Source organism: Diadema setosum, chromosome 4, assembly GCF_964275005.1.
Source record: "Diadema setosum chromosome 4, eeDiaSeto1, whole genome shotgun sequence".
NCBI classification, from domain to species: domain Eukaryota; kingdom Metazoa; phylum Echinodermata; class Echinoidea; order Diadematoida; family Diadematidae; genus Diadema; species Diadema setosum.
In genome coordinates, this window is record NC_092688.1 from 42,164,063 (window position 1) to 42,186,695 (window position 22,633).

General features: G+C 38.9%; 1 protein-coding gene across 1 annotated transcript; it reads left to right on the forward strand.

The window, feature by feature from the left end:
* The first annotated feature begins 10,851 nt into the window (after positions 1 to 10,851).
* LOC140227278 (uncharacterized) lies at positions 10,852 to 22,270 on the forward strand. Its single transcript, XM_072307701.1, has 3 exons — positions 10,852 to 10,953; positions 20,178 to 20,502; positions 21,756 to 22,270. The coding sequence occupies exons 1-3, from the start codon at positions 10,852 to 10,854 to the stop codon at positions 22,268 to 22,270; spliced, it is 942 nt and encodes a 313-aa protein (XP_072163802.1).
* Positions 22,271 to 22,633: the final 363 nt, after the last annotated feature.

The window sequence follows — 22,633 nt, forward strand, 5'->3', positions numbered from 1 at the left end:
CTGAGGTCATGTTTAAGTATATCTCTTCTTTCTGTTAGCTGCTGGATATACTCGTCGTAAGTCTTGTGGATACTATCACAGACACACTGCATCATCTTCTTCACCGTTACTTGTTTCATCTCAATCAACTCAATCCGCTCCTCAAGGTACTTCTTCTTCAAGTCTGCTTGGTGTTTCAAAGCGTTGACTTTCTCCTGTAACTGCTCTTCGAGTGCTACTTTCTCTATCACCTGCCGACCCATCCGTGCATGTTCCGTCACTCCGCATTTCGCGCAGACGTAGCGTCGGCACTCGGTGCAGAAAAGCTCCTCGTCCGCGCCAGGATGCTTCAAGCACTTCCTGCGTCTCTTCAGTGACATCTTCCCCTTCATCACGGCTTTGATGTCGACCGTTTGATGGTGCGCGAACCCCTTCCATCCAGAGTGAATCCTGTAACAAGATGCACACAAGTTCTCGTTGCAATGTAGACAGTAAGAGATAGCAGGTGTCCTCAAGTTTGGGTCACAGTTCATGCAGGTCACGCCACGTGTTGTCATTTCTTTTAGCAAAGACAGAACAGCTCTGTTCGCTTGGAGCTTCCCCAAGTTTCCGTCAGGCACTTGAGTGTCCTTCTTGCACACAGGACACTTCAACTTCTGCTGATTGAGCTGCGTATCCAACACCCATTGGAGACAGACTTTGCAAAACGTGTGAGAGCAAGAAAGCAGTGTAGGTTGTTTGAAGATTTCCTGACAAATTGGACAAGTGAGATTCCTCACGTTTACGGGCTGCAAAGTGGCCATGGTGATAGAAGTCCTGAAAAAAAAGGTCAAAAGGTAATGCTCCAATTGTTTACAGTGGGCCTACTTTGATCAAGGAGTATACTGTTTCTGACGTCGGTTTACAAAATAAAATTCAATATTTCTGCAGCCGAGTAAAACAAGTGTTATCTGTACATTTATCTTAAGCAGCCAAAAACAACCAAACAAAAACGAACAATCAAAAACACGTCACTTATAAGTTTGCAACCTACTATGCAGTTGGTCATTCATAACAAACTGCCTAAAATTTCCTTTGTCAAGGGCACAAAACCTCTAGCGCACATGCACATACAGACAGACACCAATCCACGCAAAAGTTGATCGGTTTCATCATCATGAATTCTATCTATAGAAATAATTCGATGCAATGTCGATATTCTTTTACCCATATGCGAACAAGTGGAAGAAAGAAATTACGAGATATCAAAATGGAATTATGGACAACAAACATTTTCTTCACTAAAACACCTTTATACAGGTCGGCAAACAAACGACCATTTTATAATGTTATACATGGCGTACTTAAGACGAGTACAAGACACGGTTCTCTTACTCCCCCTTTCAACCGTGAATGGGACAGCGGTATCAAGTTCAGATCAAGGTTACAAAATTAGACCACCCTAAGACCACGAAGTATGGTCGTACGTACCGGCCAATATGACGCGACAGCGGTTGATTGACAATTCCAACAGAAAAAACAGCCTGGGACAGCGACAATTATCATCAACTACACCATAACTGCATAATGGTTTCTGTACCTATAGCCTATCGTACGTTTTCTATACGCGTTCACTGGCCTGTCCTAGTCTAATAAGAACACACAGCTTTTAGTGTCACAGTGTTGACTTTAAAAGATAATGGATTACATATTGGTGAAGCAACCCTTGGCCATGACGCGGTGGGAAGCAGTATGACTGTTATTACATTTTTGTCAAACTCTAAACGTCATTTTGAGCGTGTGGAGCGATCAAACAAGTCGTCGGGTTCTCCATACATCAAACATAGAACATCTTCAATTGTAACATCTGCAAATGTAGGAAGCAAAGTATGAGTCAAGAACATTCAATAAATATCAAACCACTCCCGCCCGCTCACCCCCCCCCCCCCCGAAAAAAAGTTACCTATCATACTGTTTGTATAAAGCGTCTATACCTATAGATAGTTCTAATATTCAAACATCGCACATACAGTGGGTATTTATGTTTGGTGTTTTATGATGATCTTGTTGTTGTCTTGCTAGTCTTCATTAATGTTTCTTAAAAGCATTCAGAAGTAATATCTGAATTTTCAGTATCCCGTGGCATAAAAGTTGTGAATGGACAACATATAAAAATTTAAACTATTCCGTGATAATGAATGTTAATTTTACATCATAGATTTTATCGCATATTGTAACACCTTATTTCTTTTTTTTTTATGTTCACAAGATGAGTTAAACAAAACCGGCAGTCATCCATTGAGGACTGAAAGAAGGATATGTAAAGGTGAGATTAAGCTTTATATCTTTCTGATAATTCTTCTCAAACGCATCATTTTTTTAAATTGTGCTAGAATGATGTAATGATTGTAAAAGCTTTCTGCTGAGATTCTTACGCGGGCATATTTCTCGTTGGCAGAGTAATATATCTTGGCAGTGTAATAATGTCATTAAGTCTCAATCTATAGTCTTCTGTATTGGGGCGACCTTTTAAAACTCACACAGACCAGTGAATTTGATTGCAATTGGGGTAAACTTCTGAAAGATATATTAACCGATGTTGGAGGTTATCTCGAGAGATAGGCAAACAAAGATTTGAACGAGCAAATACGGCTGAATGAGACGTATTTACCTACAGCTGTACAGCAATAAGAGAAGCATGCACCCCTGCTTCCGCAATAACTCCCCACAAACTGTCCCTCAGGTAGACCCTGACGGACTAGGGAGTGGGGAAATGGATATTTTCATATCATTTGCCAGTGAGGAGCAGGAGAGTGGATGTAGAGAGGTATATATCTGCAGCACCCCCATACATTAGAAATGAGAAAAGTGTTAACAATAGGAGCAGATATTTTGAGAGAATATGTAATCTTTTAATCGAGACAACGTGACCCTTTCTGAATTAAGTCCCACCAATTTCTTCATTACCTTTAGCTGTTTCACTCTCCTTGCCATTCAGTGTGTTCGATTTGCTCGATACCCTTTCTCGCAAGAGGAATGTCCATTCCTTATTTCACGTCATGATATATGCAATGCCTTCTTCAGCAATAATATACTTAGGCATTGTGTCCTTTCACTCGCCCTACACTGTACACCTTGTTAACTGGCCATCAGGTACCCAGTTACTCCATTTTTACTTCGACTGACAATGTTATCCCTATAAATAATTTGAACCTACCTTACAGTGAGTGTCAAACATTAAGACACTGTCATTGTCGTGCAAACGATACAAGAAGCGATTTCTACGCTGACACCCATATCAAACTCACTCCCCGTAATTCATGAGAAAACCTAACATCATGCTCTCTGATTTTCTTTTTTCAATCTTGCGCTCTGGCACCCTGGTGGGAGCTTCTCAATTGATAGTATAGCGTTATCTCACAAAGTCTATTCTATTCTATTCTATTCTATTCTTTTCTATTCTATTCTATTCTATTCTATTCTATTCTATTCTATTCTATTTCATTCTATTCTATTCTATTTGTGAATTTGATAATGTTTGAATGAAGGATGACTCAAAAAAGAAATAATACTGTACATACATAGTCTCCCTGCTAACATCTTATGAGACAAGGCTTAGCCTTTATTTTCGACGTAATCACTTCGGCTTCTTCACGCTATTAAAACTGGAGCACACTGGAAACTCTAATGTTATTTCATCATTAATGATACTTCATAACACAACTTTCTGTAGATAAGCGGCTTGTCACACACGTTCTATACATTTCATTAATTAACTAATTAATTAATTAATGATTTATTTATTCATTCATTTATTTACTCATTTATCTATCTATCTATCTTTCTTTCTATTTATCTATCTATCTTATGTCTATCTATCTTATATCTATCTATCTACCTATCTTATATCTATCTATCTATCTGTCTATCTATCTACCTATCTACCAATTTATCTATTATATCTATTTCTACTCTGACAAATAGAAAGCACCCCTCCCCTCCCCAACTCAGAAAATAGATATGCTAGGTAAGCACACCGCTAACACCCTCTATGTCGTTGAACTGGTCGAAGGTAATTCCCTCAAGCAATAGGGTGCTAAATTTCTTGTTGAGCGGAAACCGCATTTCGGGCAGGTTGATAATCTTTAATTACTGTTCTTCCTACACATCTCACCTTCGTTAGAGCTAGGATTACGTTGACATGTTTCTTTAATGCTGTCCTATTTGCTGAATACCAGTGATGGGGAAGCGACAGAACGACAGAGAGGCAAAGAGGGGGTAAAATGTCACCAGAATGTGAAACATTTGAACTGCGACTTGCCTCAACAGCGTAACCCCGTGGCCCGACTTCCAAAACCTTAAAGATATAAACGTGACAAGTACATCCAATGGGGGGTATACATACAATACATTCTGTACATAAACAACAGAGTACGAAGTACCTTGCTGAGAATGATGTAGGTATAATAATAATCATAGTACTTAGCTGTATCTACTTGGCAAGTTACCCTGCAGCCTTACAAGACACTAGGAGCAGGAGAATAACACCTCCAGCTTGTGGAATGCAGTTCGGAAGAGTCTCTTATACCATAATGTATACTGTATTCATATTTGACATGCATCCTTATTAGCATTGACGCATCACAAACGAAAGAAATATAGTCTTAAAAACACAACAATGACAACGATAACAACAACATATATGCAGCTCAAGAAACTCAAAGTACCAGAATATATAATTATAAAGTACAGAATGTATAACAGCAATTTCAAATGGTAGTCTCCGCTGTGGTCCAGAAAGGGGCTTACTTTGTTTTAAATATGGAAAAAATTGCAAGGTATAATAATTGTTATTATTATTTTTGCTAAAAGACATGTTTCGATTAGTGTAAACATATATATTTATATTAGTGATCAAATACATCTGTACAGTTAGATCTGTTCGTCAAAATGCTTATGTTCTAATTCCGAAATATATACTTACTCATATATATATATATATATATATATATATATATATATATATATATATAATTTTCTTTAAATGAATTTCAAAGAACAATGCTGAAGATACATTCACAATGTGCAAGAGATGGTATAACATTATGAGTCATGACTACACAGCATGAATCACTCTTTCGGTGTACGTGCTCAAGAACAAAGGCGTGCACTTACATTTTGAAGAGGAACGATAACAAAACCAACAACACATTTCGACACATGCTCCATAGTAAATTACCAGTAAGCGCCTGTTTCCTGTGATTCTCACTGATTCTCACTGGCTTTTGATCGCAACAGGTTCATGCTTTTAACCAACACAAAGAAGATTCTGTCTGTTCTGTTGGTGAAACTGCATAGGTAATGCTCCGCCCAGTGCATTCCAAAATGATACATTAGTTGAGATTAAGTGTTGCTCACATAATTTCTTATCAAAAAACTTTAATGAGCCGATGAACATTTGGCTTCCATTATCACCTCCACTGCTTGTATACCTTCATCGAACCCCTCTAAATTGATCAGAAATGAAAGTGGAGCAATTCCTTTCTACCAAATCGAAAATGTTTGCTTGCCTCTTATCGTAAACACGAGGTATAGTTTGTAAAATCATGAGCGCTGTAAATGTTGTAAGGTAATCATTGATTGTGTAACTGACTATACGTTTTCAAATCAAAGAACTACTTTTTAAAGTTAAAGAACAAATGAACGATGTATGAAGATAGTTATATACAGATTATTCGTTCTCTATGTACTTCATCTGGCCTACATCCAGTTTCCAACCAAAGAAATGATTTTCACAGCTGATGCGGTCTGCGCTTCATCACGTGGATGGATAGTGCAAACGCAAGGTAGAGCGTAAGATCAAAGTCGAAAGTGAAGGCTGATGAAGAGCAAAAGAAAGAAAACAAAATAGAATCAGGTATTGATCCTGGCGATAATGAAGGGTTGGAACGCGTGACATTTTGGACGCTGAGAGGGATTAGCGTTTATCTCAAGTTTGCTCAATTTAGGTAAAAACTTCCGCTATCCTCGCTCCCTGTGACTAATTTTAGGCCATAATATGACATCCACCTATAGAAATCCCGATGGTCACTTGCCGGACCAAACAAACTCGCCACGCATGTCCATCTTTCCTGTACTAATTATCCAGAGAGGGTGCCATAATCCCTGCTGATTGAGGCAACCTTTAATAGTTCTCCGTAGTCTCCTTTTAAGCAGACGTAGCGTCGCACCCAGCGGAAACCTCGCATGCCCTGGATAAGGGAACTTTGAAGTTAAGTGGAAATATCTTTAACCGTCTGAGAAAGCAGATAACGGTTGTTACAACGACATTGGAAGTTATCATTGAAGGCGTACCATACCATTCTCACGTACTCGTGCTCCCTGACTTTTACCTTGTGCGGTGGTATATGCTCTTCAGTGTCTGTCGTTATTGTTTAATACTTAAACGACCAACGGCCTCTTTGCTTGAAAACAACAACAACAACAACAACAACAATAACAACAACAGAAATAAGAAATGAATAAGATGGGGTTTTTTGCTTGCTTGTTTGTTTATTTTTTTGTCACCTAAAGTTATTATAGTTTTCTTATTACAATCGCCACCAAAATCTTATGACTACAACTACTGAGTAAAATTGTATTAATTCATTTTTTTATTCCGTTTTTCTTTTAGCAGGGTAGCCGTTTCAAGTCACTCGCAACTGCGCTGCGAATTGCGGCCCTGCAAGACATACAAAGTTCAATTTGAGTTTAAAACACATATACTTGTATACATGGTATTACAAATACAAATACAAATTATTTGGTTACCCTGTTCGTTCGGATGTCGTAGTACTTCAGCGGTTCGCAAGTGGGTGTGCTAAAGACTAAGTTAACAGATAGACAGCAACCAGTTGCGAAAACGAATGAAGCGTTGATTTAAAACTTAATTGTCTGTACCTCTCCCTCCTTACAAGCAAACTTTCACACATAGTATGCAAACAATACTAGATGTGTCAATGCTAAAGATTTTACTACTATACATAAAATCAAAAGGAAATAATAAAATGTCAGCATTTATTGCATCAAAACAAATTTCAACAACAAAGAGACAATACAATTTATTTGTTTATGTTTTAGCTGTAAGCATTTGCCTTTTAATTTGGTTAAAACGCTTTTTTTCACCTCGAAATAATGAGATAAGTCATTTATGAAGGTTATATAGAATTTGAAAAAAAAAAAACACTTTTGGATAGCTTTCGTGACAACATTTTGGTGATTGATGTTATGGTCCATCTACTATCAAGAGGTCGCATGCTAACAACTACAATGTGTCACAGTTAGTTTATTTTTATGAAATAATACAATAGCATTATACGATTGTATACAGCGCTAACCTACATTTTCCCTGAATACAACATAACTTTAAAGCGAAATTATCGTCCATAGTTTGCATATCAGTGCTTTGTGATAGACAACTGGCAGCTGTTTGGCTCACCGTTGAATAAAAAGCGCTGTAATTCACTATTTACTGTCCACAATGGTTTGATACCGGAAATGTATTTTTAGAAGATTTAGCACAGTGATTATTAAAAGATAATCTTCAAAGTGATTAAAGGATGTATCAAACGTCTCGCTAGTCAAGAGCTAGTGCTCATGAGATAATACGCTTAAAATGCAATTGAATTAAAAACTGCAGCTTGTATAGTGATTCACAAGGTTTAAATCTAAAACGATGATAATTGTGGTACTATTTTTGTCATGTGCAATATATAGGACCTATGCCGATTAAAACAGGTGTTTATCGGCATTCGTGTGGTTTCATGCCAAAAGAATCTGCCCAGAATATGCATGTGCAAAAAAAAAAAAATAATAATAAAATAAAACAAGTAAAAATGGTATGCCGGTTTGCTTTGTTGAATATATTTGTTTCTATAGGGTTGACTTTTAATTTTGTTTCGTGTGAACCCTACCAACTCTGAAACGGGGAAAAAAATAGCCGTCGTTATGACTGCACAATGAAAGCTGTTTCTCGAATTTGATTTGTTGTATCTGACTTTGTTGCTTTTCATCTTGCTAATTTTGTCAGTAACGTTCATCCAACAACTTATTATAGTCCAGCATTATGGAAGACCTTGTAGTACTAGCCCAGCTTCAGCAACCATAGTCTCCGGATAAATAGTCTTGTCCCAGCTCAGGGAAAAAGATAATGTTCTGCAGTTCCTGACGTTAGAGACATATCACGTCTGAAATCATGTGCAAATTGCCGTCATCTGATGTAACTTCTCGTCCCTCTGTCGTAGTCCAATGTCTAACATTAACCCGTTGAGGACGGTCTGATTTTGCTACAACACGCATTTCCCACAGACACTATAATTGCCCAAGTATACTCGGGACTCGTATACTCAACGGGTTAAGATAATTTTACTCCTCTCGTTTGAGTAGCTCACTTGAATCCTTGCTCCGATGTCCTTTCCACCGCATGCTTGCTTTTGCGACCCAATGAAAATATTTTCATTTGCAGCTATAAAATCAGAATGAGAGAGTAGAGTTAGTATACTTTTGCCTAGAACCTGTCTCAGTCACGGTCAGTGTGCAGCTGAAACCCCAAAACAGAACAATACATCCATCTATTCATGGCATATTATATAGTTGATACTCATTTCATCATTTTATGCCTGCTGTCAACCGCCAGCTACGTACAATGTAGATATGTATATTAAATTTTGTCATATATTTCACTTTATTTATTTTTTTTTTCATTTCATTAATCAAGTTTCCACACAATTTTGTGACATACATCCAGAGATCAATGAATAGTAACAAACATTTCCGCGTATACAGACTTTAAATTATATTTTATGATATAACAAAATTAAAATTTAGTCTAGAGTACGTTACGTTCATATGTGCTGGGGACCTACAAAAAACAGATGCATGTGGGAGTAGGTGTTTAGAAAAAGACTCAAACACAATCACGTACACACTCATACATAATACACTGCACTCACGCAAGTGAATTTATGTGTATATAGTATAGTCATCTGCACTTGCTATTTCGTGGTGTAGTTTGTACAAGCATATTCAAAGAGTTCGATTGTGGAAAGCTTAATCAGATTGTTGTTTGTTGCTGCTGTTAGAAGTAATGATTTAACGGTATGATATCAACAGATTCTAATGTCCTCTGCTGAAAGTGCTGCATGGATGCAAGCATCACTTCATCATTGAAGCATTTCTCATTTCAACGCATAAAATATTTCCTCCCTTCTCTGGTTCTTTCTTAAAACTCCTCACCCTTCGAACCCCTTTCCATCCCGTCCCCCAGTTCTTGGCAACTTGTGCCAATCTCAAATCTTGAAACGTATATAAGATTCGAAATCCGTCTCTCCCGTCCGTCCGTGGTTCCTGCAGCCTTCCATGAATAGGAGAACGGGTCTCGGCGAGCTACGGTCACGAATCTATAGGCGAGTGAGTCAGTATCCGGGTAATCTATTAATACAGCACCGTGTTGTCCCGGAATCCAGGCATTGGATACGGCTCGTCGGAGCTGAAGCAAGGGGATGCACGTTTAAGTCTCCTGGGGCAGCCCTGGAAAGCATGCAGGTAGAACCCTGGTACATAATATCATACCCTTTCACCAAGGATCTCCAAATTTTACTCAAGTTTCTCGAGCTCATAGGGCTCCATCTATGAAAATGAAAATAGAATTATTCACCAAAACAGAAAAGCAGAAGAAAACAAAAACGAGGAAAGAAATGACGATTGCTAGATGACATACTTAATCAAAATCACGTTTACTGATGACATTTTTGTCTTGTATCTTTTCTTAGAGTTGCATAAACTTTCATTCTTCTTTTCTCTCTGTGTGTCACACACACACACACACACACACACACACACACACACATTCATTCATTAACGTGCACATTGTTATCTTTTAATGTGCACTTTATTTCCAAAGATAATTTCATCATGGAGGTTAAATTGTTCATTGATACGGAGATTGTGAAACATTAAAGAATCTTTCTGTCCTTCAGGGAAACGAGGAAGAAATGTGTCAGAGACTGAAATTTTTGTGGAAAGTGGAAATCTGACAGGTATTTTAGAACCAAAAAAAAAATCAATTTTTAGCCTTTTATAAGGTCTGTTGATGGCACCTTGAACCGCAACATCTTCTAGATGATTTCTTTGGTCTGTTACTTTGCAATCGTTTGCAACAGGAGCCCTCGATTTTTGTCTGACTCTCGGCAAAGGCTGAGGCCCAAGTCGCCTTCCCCTGCTAGCCATCTCTGCTCCACCCGTCCACGCTAAGTGATTAATCCTACATAAGAGCTCTGCTGTTAGCGGAAGACTCATACCGTTCAAACAGTGTCAGGGAGGAGGGGGATCCATGTGGCGAACGCACCAGAACGCGCAATGTGTCATGCCCCTGTAAGTCGACGATTTTGAACCGAGAGCAGGTGCTGGGTTATAACTGGACTGCTCCCCACAAGAGATCGTGTCTTCGTCATTTTATTTTGCTGTGTTGCAATGCTCTGACCATCTTTGCTATTACCTTGAACACTGACTCTTAAGCATGCGACATTACACTCCGCATCTCTACGATTAATACATGTATATATTGAGAGCCACATGGTAAATGTGTTGCTGCCTGATCTGAAAGACCGGATTTCTCTAGAAATCATCTCGGTCTGAACACTTCAATCAGTTGTTCCAAATCTCTCAGAGTTCTTTTCTCTAGACGGAAAATCCACAGGTCTCCTCGAGCAAAAAGTGAGAAGAGAACACGAACACTGTTTTGTTTACTTGTGATCAACGAAAAGTAAGAAGAGACAGACTAACAGGCATTCACTTATTGCCCATTGACAAGGATATCTCCAACAGGTCGTCTACAATCAAAATTCATTTGCGATTATGGAATCACTCTTCAAGGTTTTTGCTGCCAAGAAGTTCCCCGTCAAGAAGTCGTGGTTCGGCCTTAAGCACGAGTTCCCAAAGGTCTTCTATACTCCTCAGGTAACCATGGCAACCGTCATCTGTGTGTACATATCTGATTTCTTTTCAAATTCATTGCACATTTTTCCATTGCGTGCTTTTATAAATTTGTTATCAATAAATATTATTTTTCTCTTAAACATTTTTTTTTCCAAATTGCTTGCATCCAAAGCAGAAAGTTGTCCACTCAGATGATAGTTGTTAGAAATATAACAATGTTCTGTAAATCGTTACTGCTTTCTCATTATCTGTTGTACATCCACTGCCACAGTACCTGACAGTTGACTGACGTGCATTGTAAAGTATCTCACGGGGAGTTCCACGGGTACATGACAGGTGGTGTTTTAAATGTTTTACTCCACAAAACGTTATTATCAGGGAGGAGCAATGTGGTATAGTGGATAACACTCTTGCTTTTTAAACAAAAGGTCTTGGTTCGAATCATGCCTAGTGCGTTCATTTCTGGGCTAGATATTTTGCCCACGATTCACGACGATGTTACCTTTAACCCAGGCGTTTTGATGGGTTCCTGAAAACGACTTCTTAAAATAATCACTGCACCATCTGGAAAGCAGTTTCAATACTCGAGACGATTATGCACACATTTCGTCGATCTTCAAGTTTCTAATGACGGCATACATCATTTGATTAACGTAGTCTTCAACCAAATTGGTAACTGATAAAGATGAGTGAGAAATTTATCTAATTATTTTGATAGTTAAAAACAAAATATATTCGTTTTCCTTTCGTTATCATTCGCTCGAAATCAATCGTCGTATACTTTACATGTGAAACCGGATCAATCTGCGCTGGATTTTCCACCAGTAAGACATCCTGTAGGATCATTTTTTAAGACAAGGTTTAGAGTGGTTGGCAGACAGCAAAGTAACTAATACCCTTTAATCATGTTAACCAAGCGTGTGACAGCCGTTTCAAGCTTACGTAAGAAGACTGTGGTCAAGTTGTGGTTGGAAAGGTTGAAAGAAATTAAAGAAAAGCATCGCCCGTCACTGTCTGAAGTACTCAAGACAAACCGTCACCTCATCAGTGTGATTGTAACTCTCCAAGACACTCTAAAAGACACTCTTCTAACAAAAAAAATCGGAATTCTTTCATATCATTAAACCGTTGATACGCATGTTATTTTGTTAATGTCTTTTGAACGACATATACATGTGGAAATAAGCATCATAGGTGATGACAAATATTTGTCGTGTTAATATATATATATAATCCAATAGATCATAATCATAGTTTCCTTTTGTATAGTGTAAACCAGTAAGGTAAAAGCTCGCATAATTAACAGTGTTCCTTGAAAACAATGCCCTTAGAAAAGAGAAAGATTTGAAACAGTTCACATATTTAAGTCCTTAAGAGCTTTAATGTCAGCTCACTGACAGACTGAGTTAGTGAGAAGAAATGGAATTCTGTCATTTTATTTCCTTATCATGAAGGTAAGACAGATACAAAGCGTCAAGCGTATGATTTATTAGGTTATACCTCAAGTTCCCTCATTTACTAATAATACCATCAGACTTATCGCCTTCGATCTTGTCTAAGCTCTCCTGATTTCGAAAGTTTGCCATGTTTTACAGAAACCTTTCTCATTGATGATTCTCACTTTTAGTTAAGATGTGAGATATTCAACCAATCCATATATCTAAACTATGTTTTAAACAATGGTATCATATCAATTCTAAGGTATAACACTACAACATACAGGTAATCCTGTATCGTGTGGATTTTTTTTTTTTTTTTAAATCAGCCCACCTCCACAACCGAGGCTGGCTTAGTCATACACACTCACGGGTCGGTTAGTCAGAAGAAGCCAAAGGTTCTTCTATTGTGGAATCTGATGCGATATTTTTGCTACAAGATGGTAAAGATGAGAGGAGAACGGATCAACCTTTAACAAGGCCGACTGTCTGGTGGTCAGAAACCAACAGGTGCTGGCATTTTCTCTTCCCCCCCCCCTTTTTTTTTATTGTAATCAAATCTTGAGGTAATTTTGATTCAGAAATTATCATTTCCTCATCAAAATTGTAACTTTAAATTTCCACCGTGGTTTGATTGTTTGTTTGAGTAAGAAATGTAAACATGCAGATAATCCTGCACGAAAAAAAAAAATCTCAAATTTGCCAATTTGGGACAAAAACATTGACTCTTTTAAGACGTGTCGGTACCCTGCACATTGTCATCCAAACATTCAAGATAATATCTCTGCTTTGTCTGTCGAGTATGAATGATTCCTTTTGCAAATTCATCAGAGATTATAGAATAACAAAAGGAAAATCCGTCACTTTATGGGAAGGGTGAATCTTAAAATACATCTATCTTAACCTTTTCTTAACCTTTACCCTCAGTGGGAAAGAAGTCCGGCGTGCGAGGATATTGGCAAATCTCCGCAGATTTAAAAGTGCAGTTAACACAGCTACGGCATGGCTGGTCGTGTTAAGGCTTCAAGGAAGTACAGTGTCACAAGAAGCCATGCCACTAAAAAGAAAGGGGAAAGTTACCCCTATATAGAAGGGAATCATAAAGTCAGAAAGAGAGAGTTGATTGTACCTGACAGTTTGAATCCCGTTTTACTTTTAAATCTCAGCTTTAAAAAAAGACTGTAAACTGGGTCTCACTCCCTGATTGATGCGTCGCTAAGCCAATGTGTGCATGTAAAAGTGTTTAACATACTATAGCCTACTTGGTATGACTCTTATTGATTTTTCGTGAACCGTAAAGTTGTAAATGTGTATTTGAAAGTGGTAGTTGACATTATTTTGTGATTTATATTGCATTACAGGTCATGCCTATGGGTGAAAGACAAGTGCTTATACGAGAGAAAGTACATAAAGATATTTTACATCAGAAAATCCACTATCGTCACGATGACTGACTTTTTGGACAATCATCGATAAGATTTCGTTAAAAGCTCTCAGCAGCTAAAGATAGATGCAATGAGTCCACAATCTTAACCTTGCGACCTCGTTACGAAATCATAAGTTTATTCAAGAAATGCCAATTACGGCAAAAAATAACCCAATCAATCAGGCCCATGCCCTTTTACTTAAAGCACGTGGTGGCTTTTAATCTGTCTTCAGAATCTCTTTCTTTTCAATGACGTCAAACTCGAAACGTCCTTTAAAGAAGGCTTTGCCCTCTTTATGCCCCATGCGCTGGTTCTTTGTTGAAGAGACAAACCTTTGTCTCTTGAAACCATTATTATGTTGTCTCGAGTGTAATTCTTGAGAGCTTAAATCGCCAATTAAATATTTGTTTAATGCTCACAGCCTTTCAATTGTTATATATTGTAATATTTAGAACTGATTTTGTTTTTATTCTTATCATTTGCCGCAAATCACAAGTGATGAATGACAAGTGAGATATAATTTTCTTTTGAGGCTTTGGAGGTGGAATAGAAAACGTAAATATGCTATAACCATTTCACGGAAAATGTATTTTAGGGAATGGTCAAGGAATGTAATTATAATGTCAAATACCACTGCAGCATGACCAATATGATTATATTATTTCAGTATAATCGTAATTCCATTATCATCTAAGAAAACTTAACAAAAAAAAAGCGAACTTACTACTCCTTCACTAGGGGTTTTATTGCAATCATTTACGACTAAAGACTCGAGTATTTATAAACAATTCAATAACTTATGTTATTATGTTTGAAATTAATACTGAAAGAAAACGTAAGAACGCATTAAAACTTTTTTTTCCTGTTAACATTGTGTGATCGTAAAAAGAACACACAATACCATATGGGTTTTTCTTTTCTGCACAAATCTGTGTGTTTGAGCTGTATTTCTCTCATAAGAACACGTTTTGAATTGTGGGCACTCGCCGTACATTATTGTCAGCGGAGAAATTTTGTATTGCTTGCATCTACTAAGTATTTGGACAGTCATTAAAAAAAAATCATAACACACACACACACACACACACACACACACACACACACACACACACACCTTTGCCATGTATCATCCTGAAAAGAGACACTGGATTATCATTATGACGTGCATGTAATCATGGTTTACATTTCAATTTTATAATTTCGTTCAGGCGAAATTCTGACCGAGTTATATTTGCGGGGTTTTTTTTCCACATACGAAAGAGCAGGTTTGTGGATACTCATTCTACTTTTTTCTCCGTTCACAAGGCACTGCCCTAATGTCGATGATGTCACCAGCATGAGAGGCTTCCACAACTTTAAGTCAGGCACCCTTTTAATGGAACTCATATTTTGGGGTATTATCATCTGTAATACGGTTTTCTTCTCTTCTCTTCTCTTCTCTCCTCTTCTCTTCTCTTCTCTTCTCTTCTCTTCTCTTCTCTCCTCTCCTCTTCTCTTCTCTTCTCTTCTCTTCTCTTTTCTTCTCTTCTCTTCCTGTAAGCACGGCACAGACAACGCACTCCAGCCCGGAGACTGTTCTTCAGCAGGTCCGTGAGGATAAAATACAACATAAATCTATCAGAAATGAATACAAAACTCGTACATGAAACATCACTCATACATAGAAAAAAAAAGTATTATCAATGAGAGCATGACCGTCTGAATATTGCAGTTTTTAGATTTTCCAGTTATTGTTTGTATCTAGATGTCCATTTTAATTAAAAACGTTGTATCTCACTGGTTTCATTAAAAAAGGGCAAACATCTTGGGCTTTAAATGCTAAGGAAGTGACCTATTCATGTCTCAATAATGTAACGCACACGCGCACACACACAACACACAAAGCACATAGAAAAAGCACAAGTATGCTACACTCCTTCCAGGTGGTATATCTCTCTACGTAATGATATATAAAGTGTATATAGGCAATTGTCGTTCAAGTCCTGGCACCAGTGTGGTGCCAAGTAGCCTTGAACTGCATATGAGACGGGAAAACGAGGAATCTTTGTCCTAGATTCTTTAGAAAGCTGCTCGGGGAATGGGCAAAAATCAACCTACTTTTCTTAGCTCGTGATACTCATCATGAACCTCAGAAGCCTGCCAAGTTTGAACACCTACAGCAAACTTCTCTCTCTCTCTCTCTCTCTCTCTCTCTCTCTCTCTCGTCTCTCTTACAGTATATTCTTCTCTTGTTTCACTCCGATTCGCTCCTTCTTTTCAGTTAGCATACCGTATGTTGTATTACAGCAAGGCAGCTAAGTGCATGGGTATGTTCCCCGGCAGATTCGTGGATACGCTCCTTTGTACCAATGGGAAGGAACAAGCCAATATGATGCCATGGCGTTGCCTCGTATATATCTTCTGATAACGTGAACTTTGGTAAACTGACGACTTCGGTTTCACTAAGTTGTAACATGTTGCTATATACATTTCAACGCGGAAATAACAGATCAGATGTATATCCGCGTACACATTTTCCCTTTATTGTTCGCCCCAGAAGAATGTTCATCTTTCGCAGATACAGTGCTGCCCCCCCCCCCCCTCAAAAAAAAAATGAAAACGAATCTTCATTTAGAATGATGATGAGAGAACCTAGGACACATTATGCAAATTGTAGGATGACATCCATCCAAGATGAAACATTTGAAATATTTGCAGCCATGTATTGCTTTGCAAACGCGCGTGCACACACACTTCCTCCTGACTCCACGTGGCAAACTCTTCCTCTAAGTTTGTTTTCTTTATGGTTTCATAAAAAATCTATTCCAGGCAATTTCCAGGGTTAAAAACTTCGGGAAGAAAAAGTTGTGTGTCACGTTCTTAAAATTATGGTATAAGGTATGGTAGGGCGCAGTGTCCACGTAGCTCTCTTTATTTGGTGATAACATCGTTGTTGCCTGGGTACCCTTATCGTTCGAGGTTTCAAAACTAGTGACTCCCAGTCAGATTTCTGTGCCTTTAAGGACCGCATAGAGACTTGGACATTATCTGATTTCCATGGAAACGAGAAGCAGAAGCATTATTGATTGCAAGTGACTTCAGCACCTGGACGAATTCCCATGGTGGCTTTTGTAGGCATTCTTTCGCTTTGTGTGCGTGTTCATGGCTGAAGACCAGAACAAACAGAAGTTATAACGAAGAATATGTACTTCCAAAGGCAGCTTTGAGGAAAGGTGATAATAATTGTCCTCTTGTATGTTGTTGTCACAACATACGTATTGGTTACATAAACTGCTAGACACTGAATTAAACATGATGCAGACCTGTATCATCGAGGCTCGATGGGTTTTAACTCATTCAAAATGATTCCGATATTTTTGCAACCATTTCGATGTTCAACACATCGCAAAACTTTCCCTCTTTACGATACATAACGAAGGATCGTTACCGTTTAATGTGTGTCCTTGGAAAAAGTAAGCTAGGTATATTATCTTCATCTCTCTCCACCTTCAAGCTGTTCAGCTTTCCCTCTCGATCTTTCCTCTCCAGAAATCGAATTTCCGATGCTTCAAACAAACCGTGCCAACATCCGTGTGCTAAAGATAGAGCGAACTGTCAATCTAATGCAGATCTTGATCCCTCAGAGTAGAACAGGGTGGGTGTAGCATGCAGTGAGACTACATCAACATGATTTCTCTTGATAACATTGATGAAATTTGGCCCTTAAGACACGCATACAATGTGTACATGATCCACACATTTCTACAGAGCGATCCCGCAGCTCTTATTTGCTGTATATCATGAGTTAGAATCAGCCGAGGCGTTCAAAGATGTTCTGCATCCCCCCAAAAACAACAACAACAACAACAACAAAACAAAAAACCCCCAAACAAGACATCATAAGTGGTTAAGGCGGCCCTTTGTGAAAATCTGAAACCTCACAAATCTTTTCTGTCCCTGTGGTCATATTGCTTCTACCTTAATCATGGTCATGTCATTGGACAATTGATTGCTTTAAAGGACTGGGATAGTATTGGTTGAGGTGAGGAATCAGCCTTAACTTTTTCCGAGAAACCACTTCATGAAATGCTAAAGGACTTCCAAGTTCACTTACATGAAAATTTGTTTTGAAATGGCTGGGATATCCAAAAGGAAAGTAAAACAAAGCGATCCTGATAAAAGGTGGGTTCCACCTGTTATCAGGTTCCTCAGCCACTTCAAAACCAATTTTCATCAAATAAACTTTCAATTCCTCTTAGCAATGCCTGGAATTATATATTATGCTCTTTCATATTTCATAAGAGGTTTCTCATTATCTCAAAAAATTATCACAAAAAATGGGGGAAACCTGAAGCCCCATCTCAACCGAAACTATACAGACCCATTAATGTTACAAAATTATGTAACCTAAAGGAAAGAAGAGTTCGTTGGCGTTGCGACTTTCTTATTTGTCTATCTACAGTAATTAAAGATGTTAATACCAATCTTGTAACTTCAATGTCAAAGAAACCATAGTGTACTCATTTCGTTTATAGGCACGCCGCTTCCTTCTTAATCAGTTAATTATCAGTAATGGTGAGGACATGCAAACAGCTGGTGGTGAGAGTGTTAGGTACGGAAGGAAGGGGATGAACGCATAAGCAGCGTCTTCGCGAGGCTCAAGTGAGAAGAAACTTTTCTCGTTTGCAGCTTTGATTGGATTGCACCTCTTAACAACTTTTAGTGAACTATTGGCAAGCAAGCATTAGAGGAGTTTGCAGTTCGAGATTTAGGAGTGGGAAATATCTACTCAATTACCCGGAACAAGCTGTGAAACTAATGCCTACCGGAAAATGAGTGAAATAGATAATTTATTGACGTGCGTGCGTGATTATCGATATCCTCCTTTCTCTCGCAATTATCATATTATACATACATGAATACACCTGCCCTTTCAGGCACTTCATGTTTAAAGATTCATGAAGACTGATTATCTATTTAACACAAACAAATGTATATTATATATATACATATATACATATACAGTGCGAGAAGAAGAGCATTCGTGGACGTAGCTAGATATCAACGTGCGCGTTTATTGCCGAGCTTTCGGTCTACACTGGTGCTGTAAATGGTCGAGACCCCTTCTCGCACTCTCTCCCTCTCTCTCCCTCTCTCTCCCCCTCTCTCTCTCTCTCTATATATATATATATGTATATATGTATATATATATATATATATATATATATATATATATATATATATATATATATGTGTGTGTGTGTGTGTGTGTGTGTGTGTGTGTGTGTGTGTGTGTGTGTGAAGATTGTTATCACCTTATATTGTACTTCAATATTTTACATATCACTCCTGTTTTAGCGAAGTAACTGTAATGAGCTTGAATTCAGAAGTTGTCATCGAGGAGCGTTATGCTTCGCACGGATGACTAAGTGCAGAGTGCTAAGGAGATGGAAGGAAGTCTGGCTTTTCACGAGAGTCAATAGCGGCAATAAAACGTTGAGTGATGGTGAGCCGCGCGTCGAGAAAGTGGCCGAGAAATTGAAGCCCAAGGAGAAGGGTCCATATACATCCCCGGCGATAATCTCTCTTTCAGGAAGAGGGAGAGGAAATTTCTCGTCAAGACCCATCAAAGAAGCAATGATAACGCTGTCAAGGCTAATTCAATTGGGTATACTTTGATTGCAGGCATAATGCGTGTACTTTGTCGGACCCGTCCGTGAGATGACGTTGTACAAAAAAAAAAAAATGAAAACATTGCCCCGTTTTGATCAAGTCTTCTCCTTTTTTTCCTTCTTTCGCCTCGTCTTCCTCTTCTTACGTTTTTCTGTACAAAAATGCTCTTAAAGTATGCTTGCAAAGTTTGTGTTCTTCACATTCTTGTCAACAAGTGTCTCTGATAATCTATAGACGGTGAAAGAGTGATTAATTTCAAAAAACGAATGCCGTCGAAAGTCGGATTTGCACTATATCTATAGGTAAAATGAAGTGCTAAAGTTGACGTAAAGCCCTCAGAAATGTCACTTGAAGGACAAATTTTTCTTGTTTCATTAAAAATACAGGAAGCCACCGGCACATCAACCTCATGTCCAATCTGCAACTACATTGTACTGTCAGGTGCCACGCACACAAATACACACACACACACACACACACACACTCTAAAACGTTGGCTTAAGATCTGCTTTCTAAGTTTGAGTTCGAAATAGGGGAAATAAAGTCAAATGTAACAATAGCATCTTTACAGAAAACAAAACACACACACACACACACACACACACACACATATATATATATATATATATATATATATATATATATATATAAAGAGAGAGAGAGATTACACATAAAACATTGCATACATGTTCATTACTTTGATGCTCCTCTACTACCACTTTCCTTCTAGTGGCGTCTACCAGTCTGGCTCTTCGTCACATACCGTGTCCTCTCCACCTGTTGCGTCTTCGCCTCCTTCATCTACGCCCTCGTGCGCGGGGTCGCCAAGGATGGCAGTCGCCACTTCATCTACCTGTCGACGTGGGAGAACTTCGCCTTCGACTGCTACTTTGCCGTGGCCACTGCCAACCTCATTGTGAGTCTTCGCAAGGACCACCTCGAGCGGTTGAAGCAGGAGAGGGAGCGCCAGCGGCAGGGCGGGCTCCGCAAGTTCCTCAAGAAGTTCAAGAAGCAGCCGAAGGAGGAACCGGCAGTCAAGCAGGAGGATGAAGACGGTATGTCTCTCTATGGCTGTCTGTGCGTGTGTATAATATGCCTGTGTATATATGTGCCTATAAAATAAATGGGAAAGTGTGTTTCGAGCCGTTTTTCTACAACCCTTTTTTGTAGAGTTGTGTGATCAGGTATGTCTTAGAGGCCCTTTTTCATTTCTTGAAAATCCTCTGCAAGCTCTTCACTTTCAACTCCAATAACTTTTGAATGGATGATGCTACTGCTTTGAAAGTTGGCATTAATCATGGACAGAATGTGTTGATAGTGTACGTATAATTTCAGAATGATCCCTTCATTGTTATTGTTCCGAAGGTTTACATCCTGTTCTTGTCCCATTTGTCGCGCACCTCGCACGGCTTGGTAAAGATTAAGCGCTTGAATAGACCTTGTACTTCAGAGCTTCTTTTCTCAGTTCAAACTCTTCCAGAGTGTGTGCTTTCTTTTCAATATTTAGATAGGTTAGAAAAGTCCGTTAATTTGAATTGACTTATACATCATTTTAAAGCTTAGAGTCTGTTTTTTTTTTTTTTTCAGGATCTACCCTTTATTGAAAATCCATGTCTCGCAAATCTTTGTTGGTTTTGTGATGCAGGGTCGCATATGCCTGTGTATAATAGTTCATGTGGGTGTACGTATAAGATATGTGTGGCTACCACCGGTGGTGTGTCTCTATGTGTGATGAACAGATTTTGAGGATACTACTAGTAACTAAGAGCATGGTGCACACAATATTCAAGTGAATGGTATGGAGAAAATTTTCAACTATCCTTCAGTGAAGGGAAGCTATGTTCTTGATTTCAAAACTTTGACAATTAAAACGGAACGTGAAGCATTATCTGCAGGAAATACGTATCCTGATCAGAGCCACGAAGAAGATGTATGAAATCATTATGAAAATGTAACGTAAATAATCTTTTGTTAGTTATTGATTTTGCGGTTGGTTTTTGTTTTGAATGTGTGCGCGTTCTATTTTCCCAAAGATCTAAAGTTACGGGATGATGCCGTATGAAATTCGGAAGAACAAAGATATCGCATGAGACTGGCCAAATGATATTGTAAATTATCCAACCAGGGGTCCAAGAACGTACAAATACAATGAAAAGTAAGCAGAATGATAACATAAACTTGGATTAGTTTATCATGACGCCAAATGAGAACTTGTAAACATAGTTTTACGACAGCAAACGTTTGCCATATCACATTGAGTAAATTTCCTTCAGTTTGATTCTTAATATGTCTGTTCATTCCACAACAGAGACCCCGCTGAGTTACAAGATCCAGTGGTTCCTCTTCAACACTACGGTACCCATGTCGATCCTGGTCACCATCATCTACTGGACCACGCTCTACACCTCTCCGCAGAGTACGGACCTCTCCGAGCTCAACGTCCACATCCTCACCATGATTCTCAGCTTCGTCGAGCTCTTCATCACCGCAACACCCGTGCGCTTCTGGCATTTCATCTACCCGATCGCCTTCGACCTCCTCTTCGACTTCTTTACCGTCATATACTGGGCGTGCGGCGGGACCAATTCCGAGGGCAAGCCGTACATCTGGCCCTTCTTAGACTACGGCAACGAACCGGGTACAGCCGGGGGAGTATCCCTTGGGATGATCCTCTCGCTCCTGGTGCTGCAAGCCATGATGTACGGGTTCTACAAACTGAGGATCTGGCTCGCAGGCAAATGCGGGATGCATCCCGACCTGAAGACGGGAGGAGACGAGAAGGAAGGCATGGTACAGGGACTGATGGCTGATTCACCATGTTGATATAACACATTGTGGTCCAACGGATGAAACGTGATACCTATGCGCGTGTGTATGCGTGTGTGTGACAGATACGAAGTACACCTTCTTACATGATTTTTACGTCACATCTTCGATGTTCACTTGGCAGTGACACGAGGATATGGTTACGTCAAACAAGCATCCATTTTGGGAACGCAAACGAGTGAACAACACAATCGACAGCCAAGTGCAGTACAAGTGTATTACCATGGCTTTATATCTACAGAATATCAGTGGTGTTGTCATGAGTTGTCATCTTGGTTGTTCGTTCAGATCAAGTGTATACCGGAAAGAGATTCTCATCGCAGTCACGGAAGTAACGTATGGGTCACGTAGTTTCTTCTA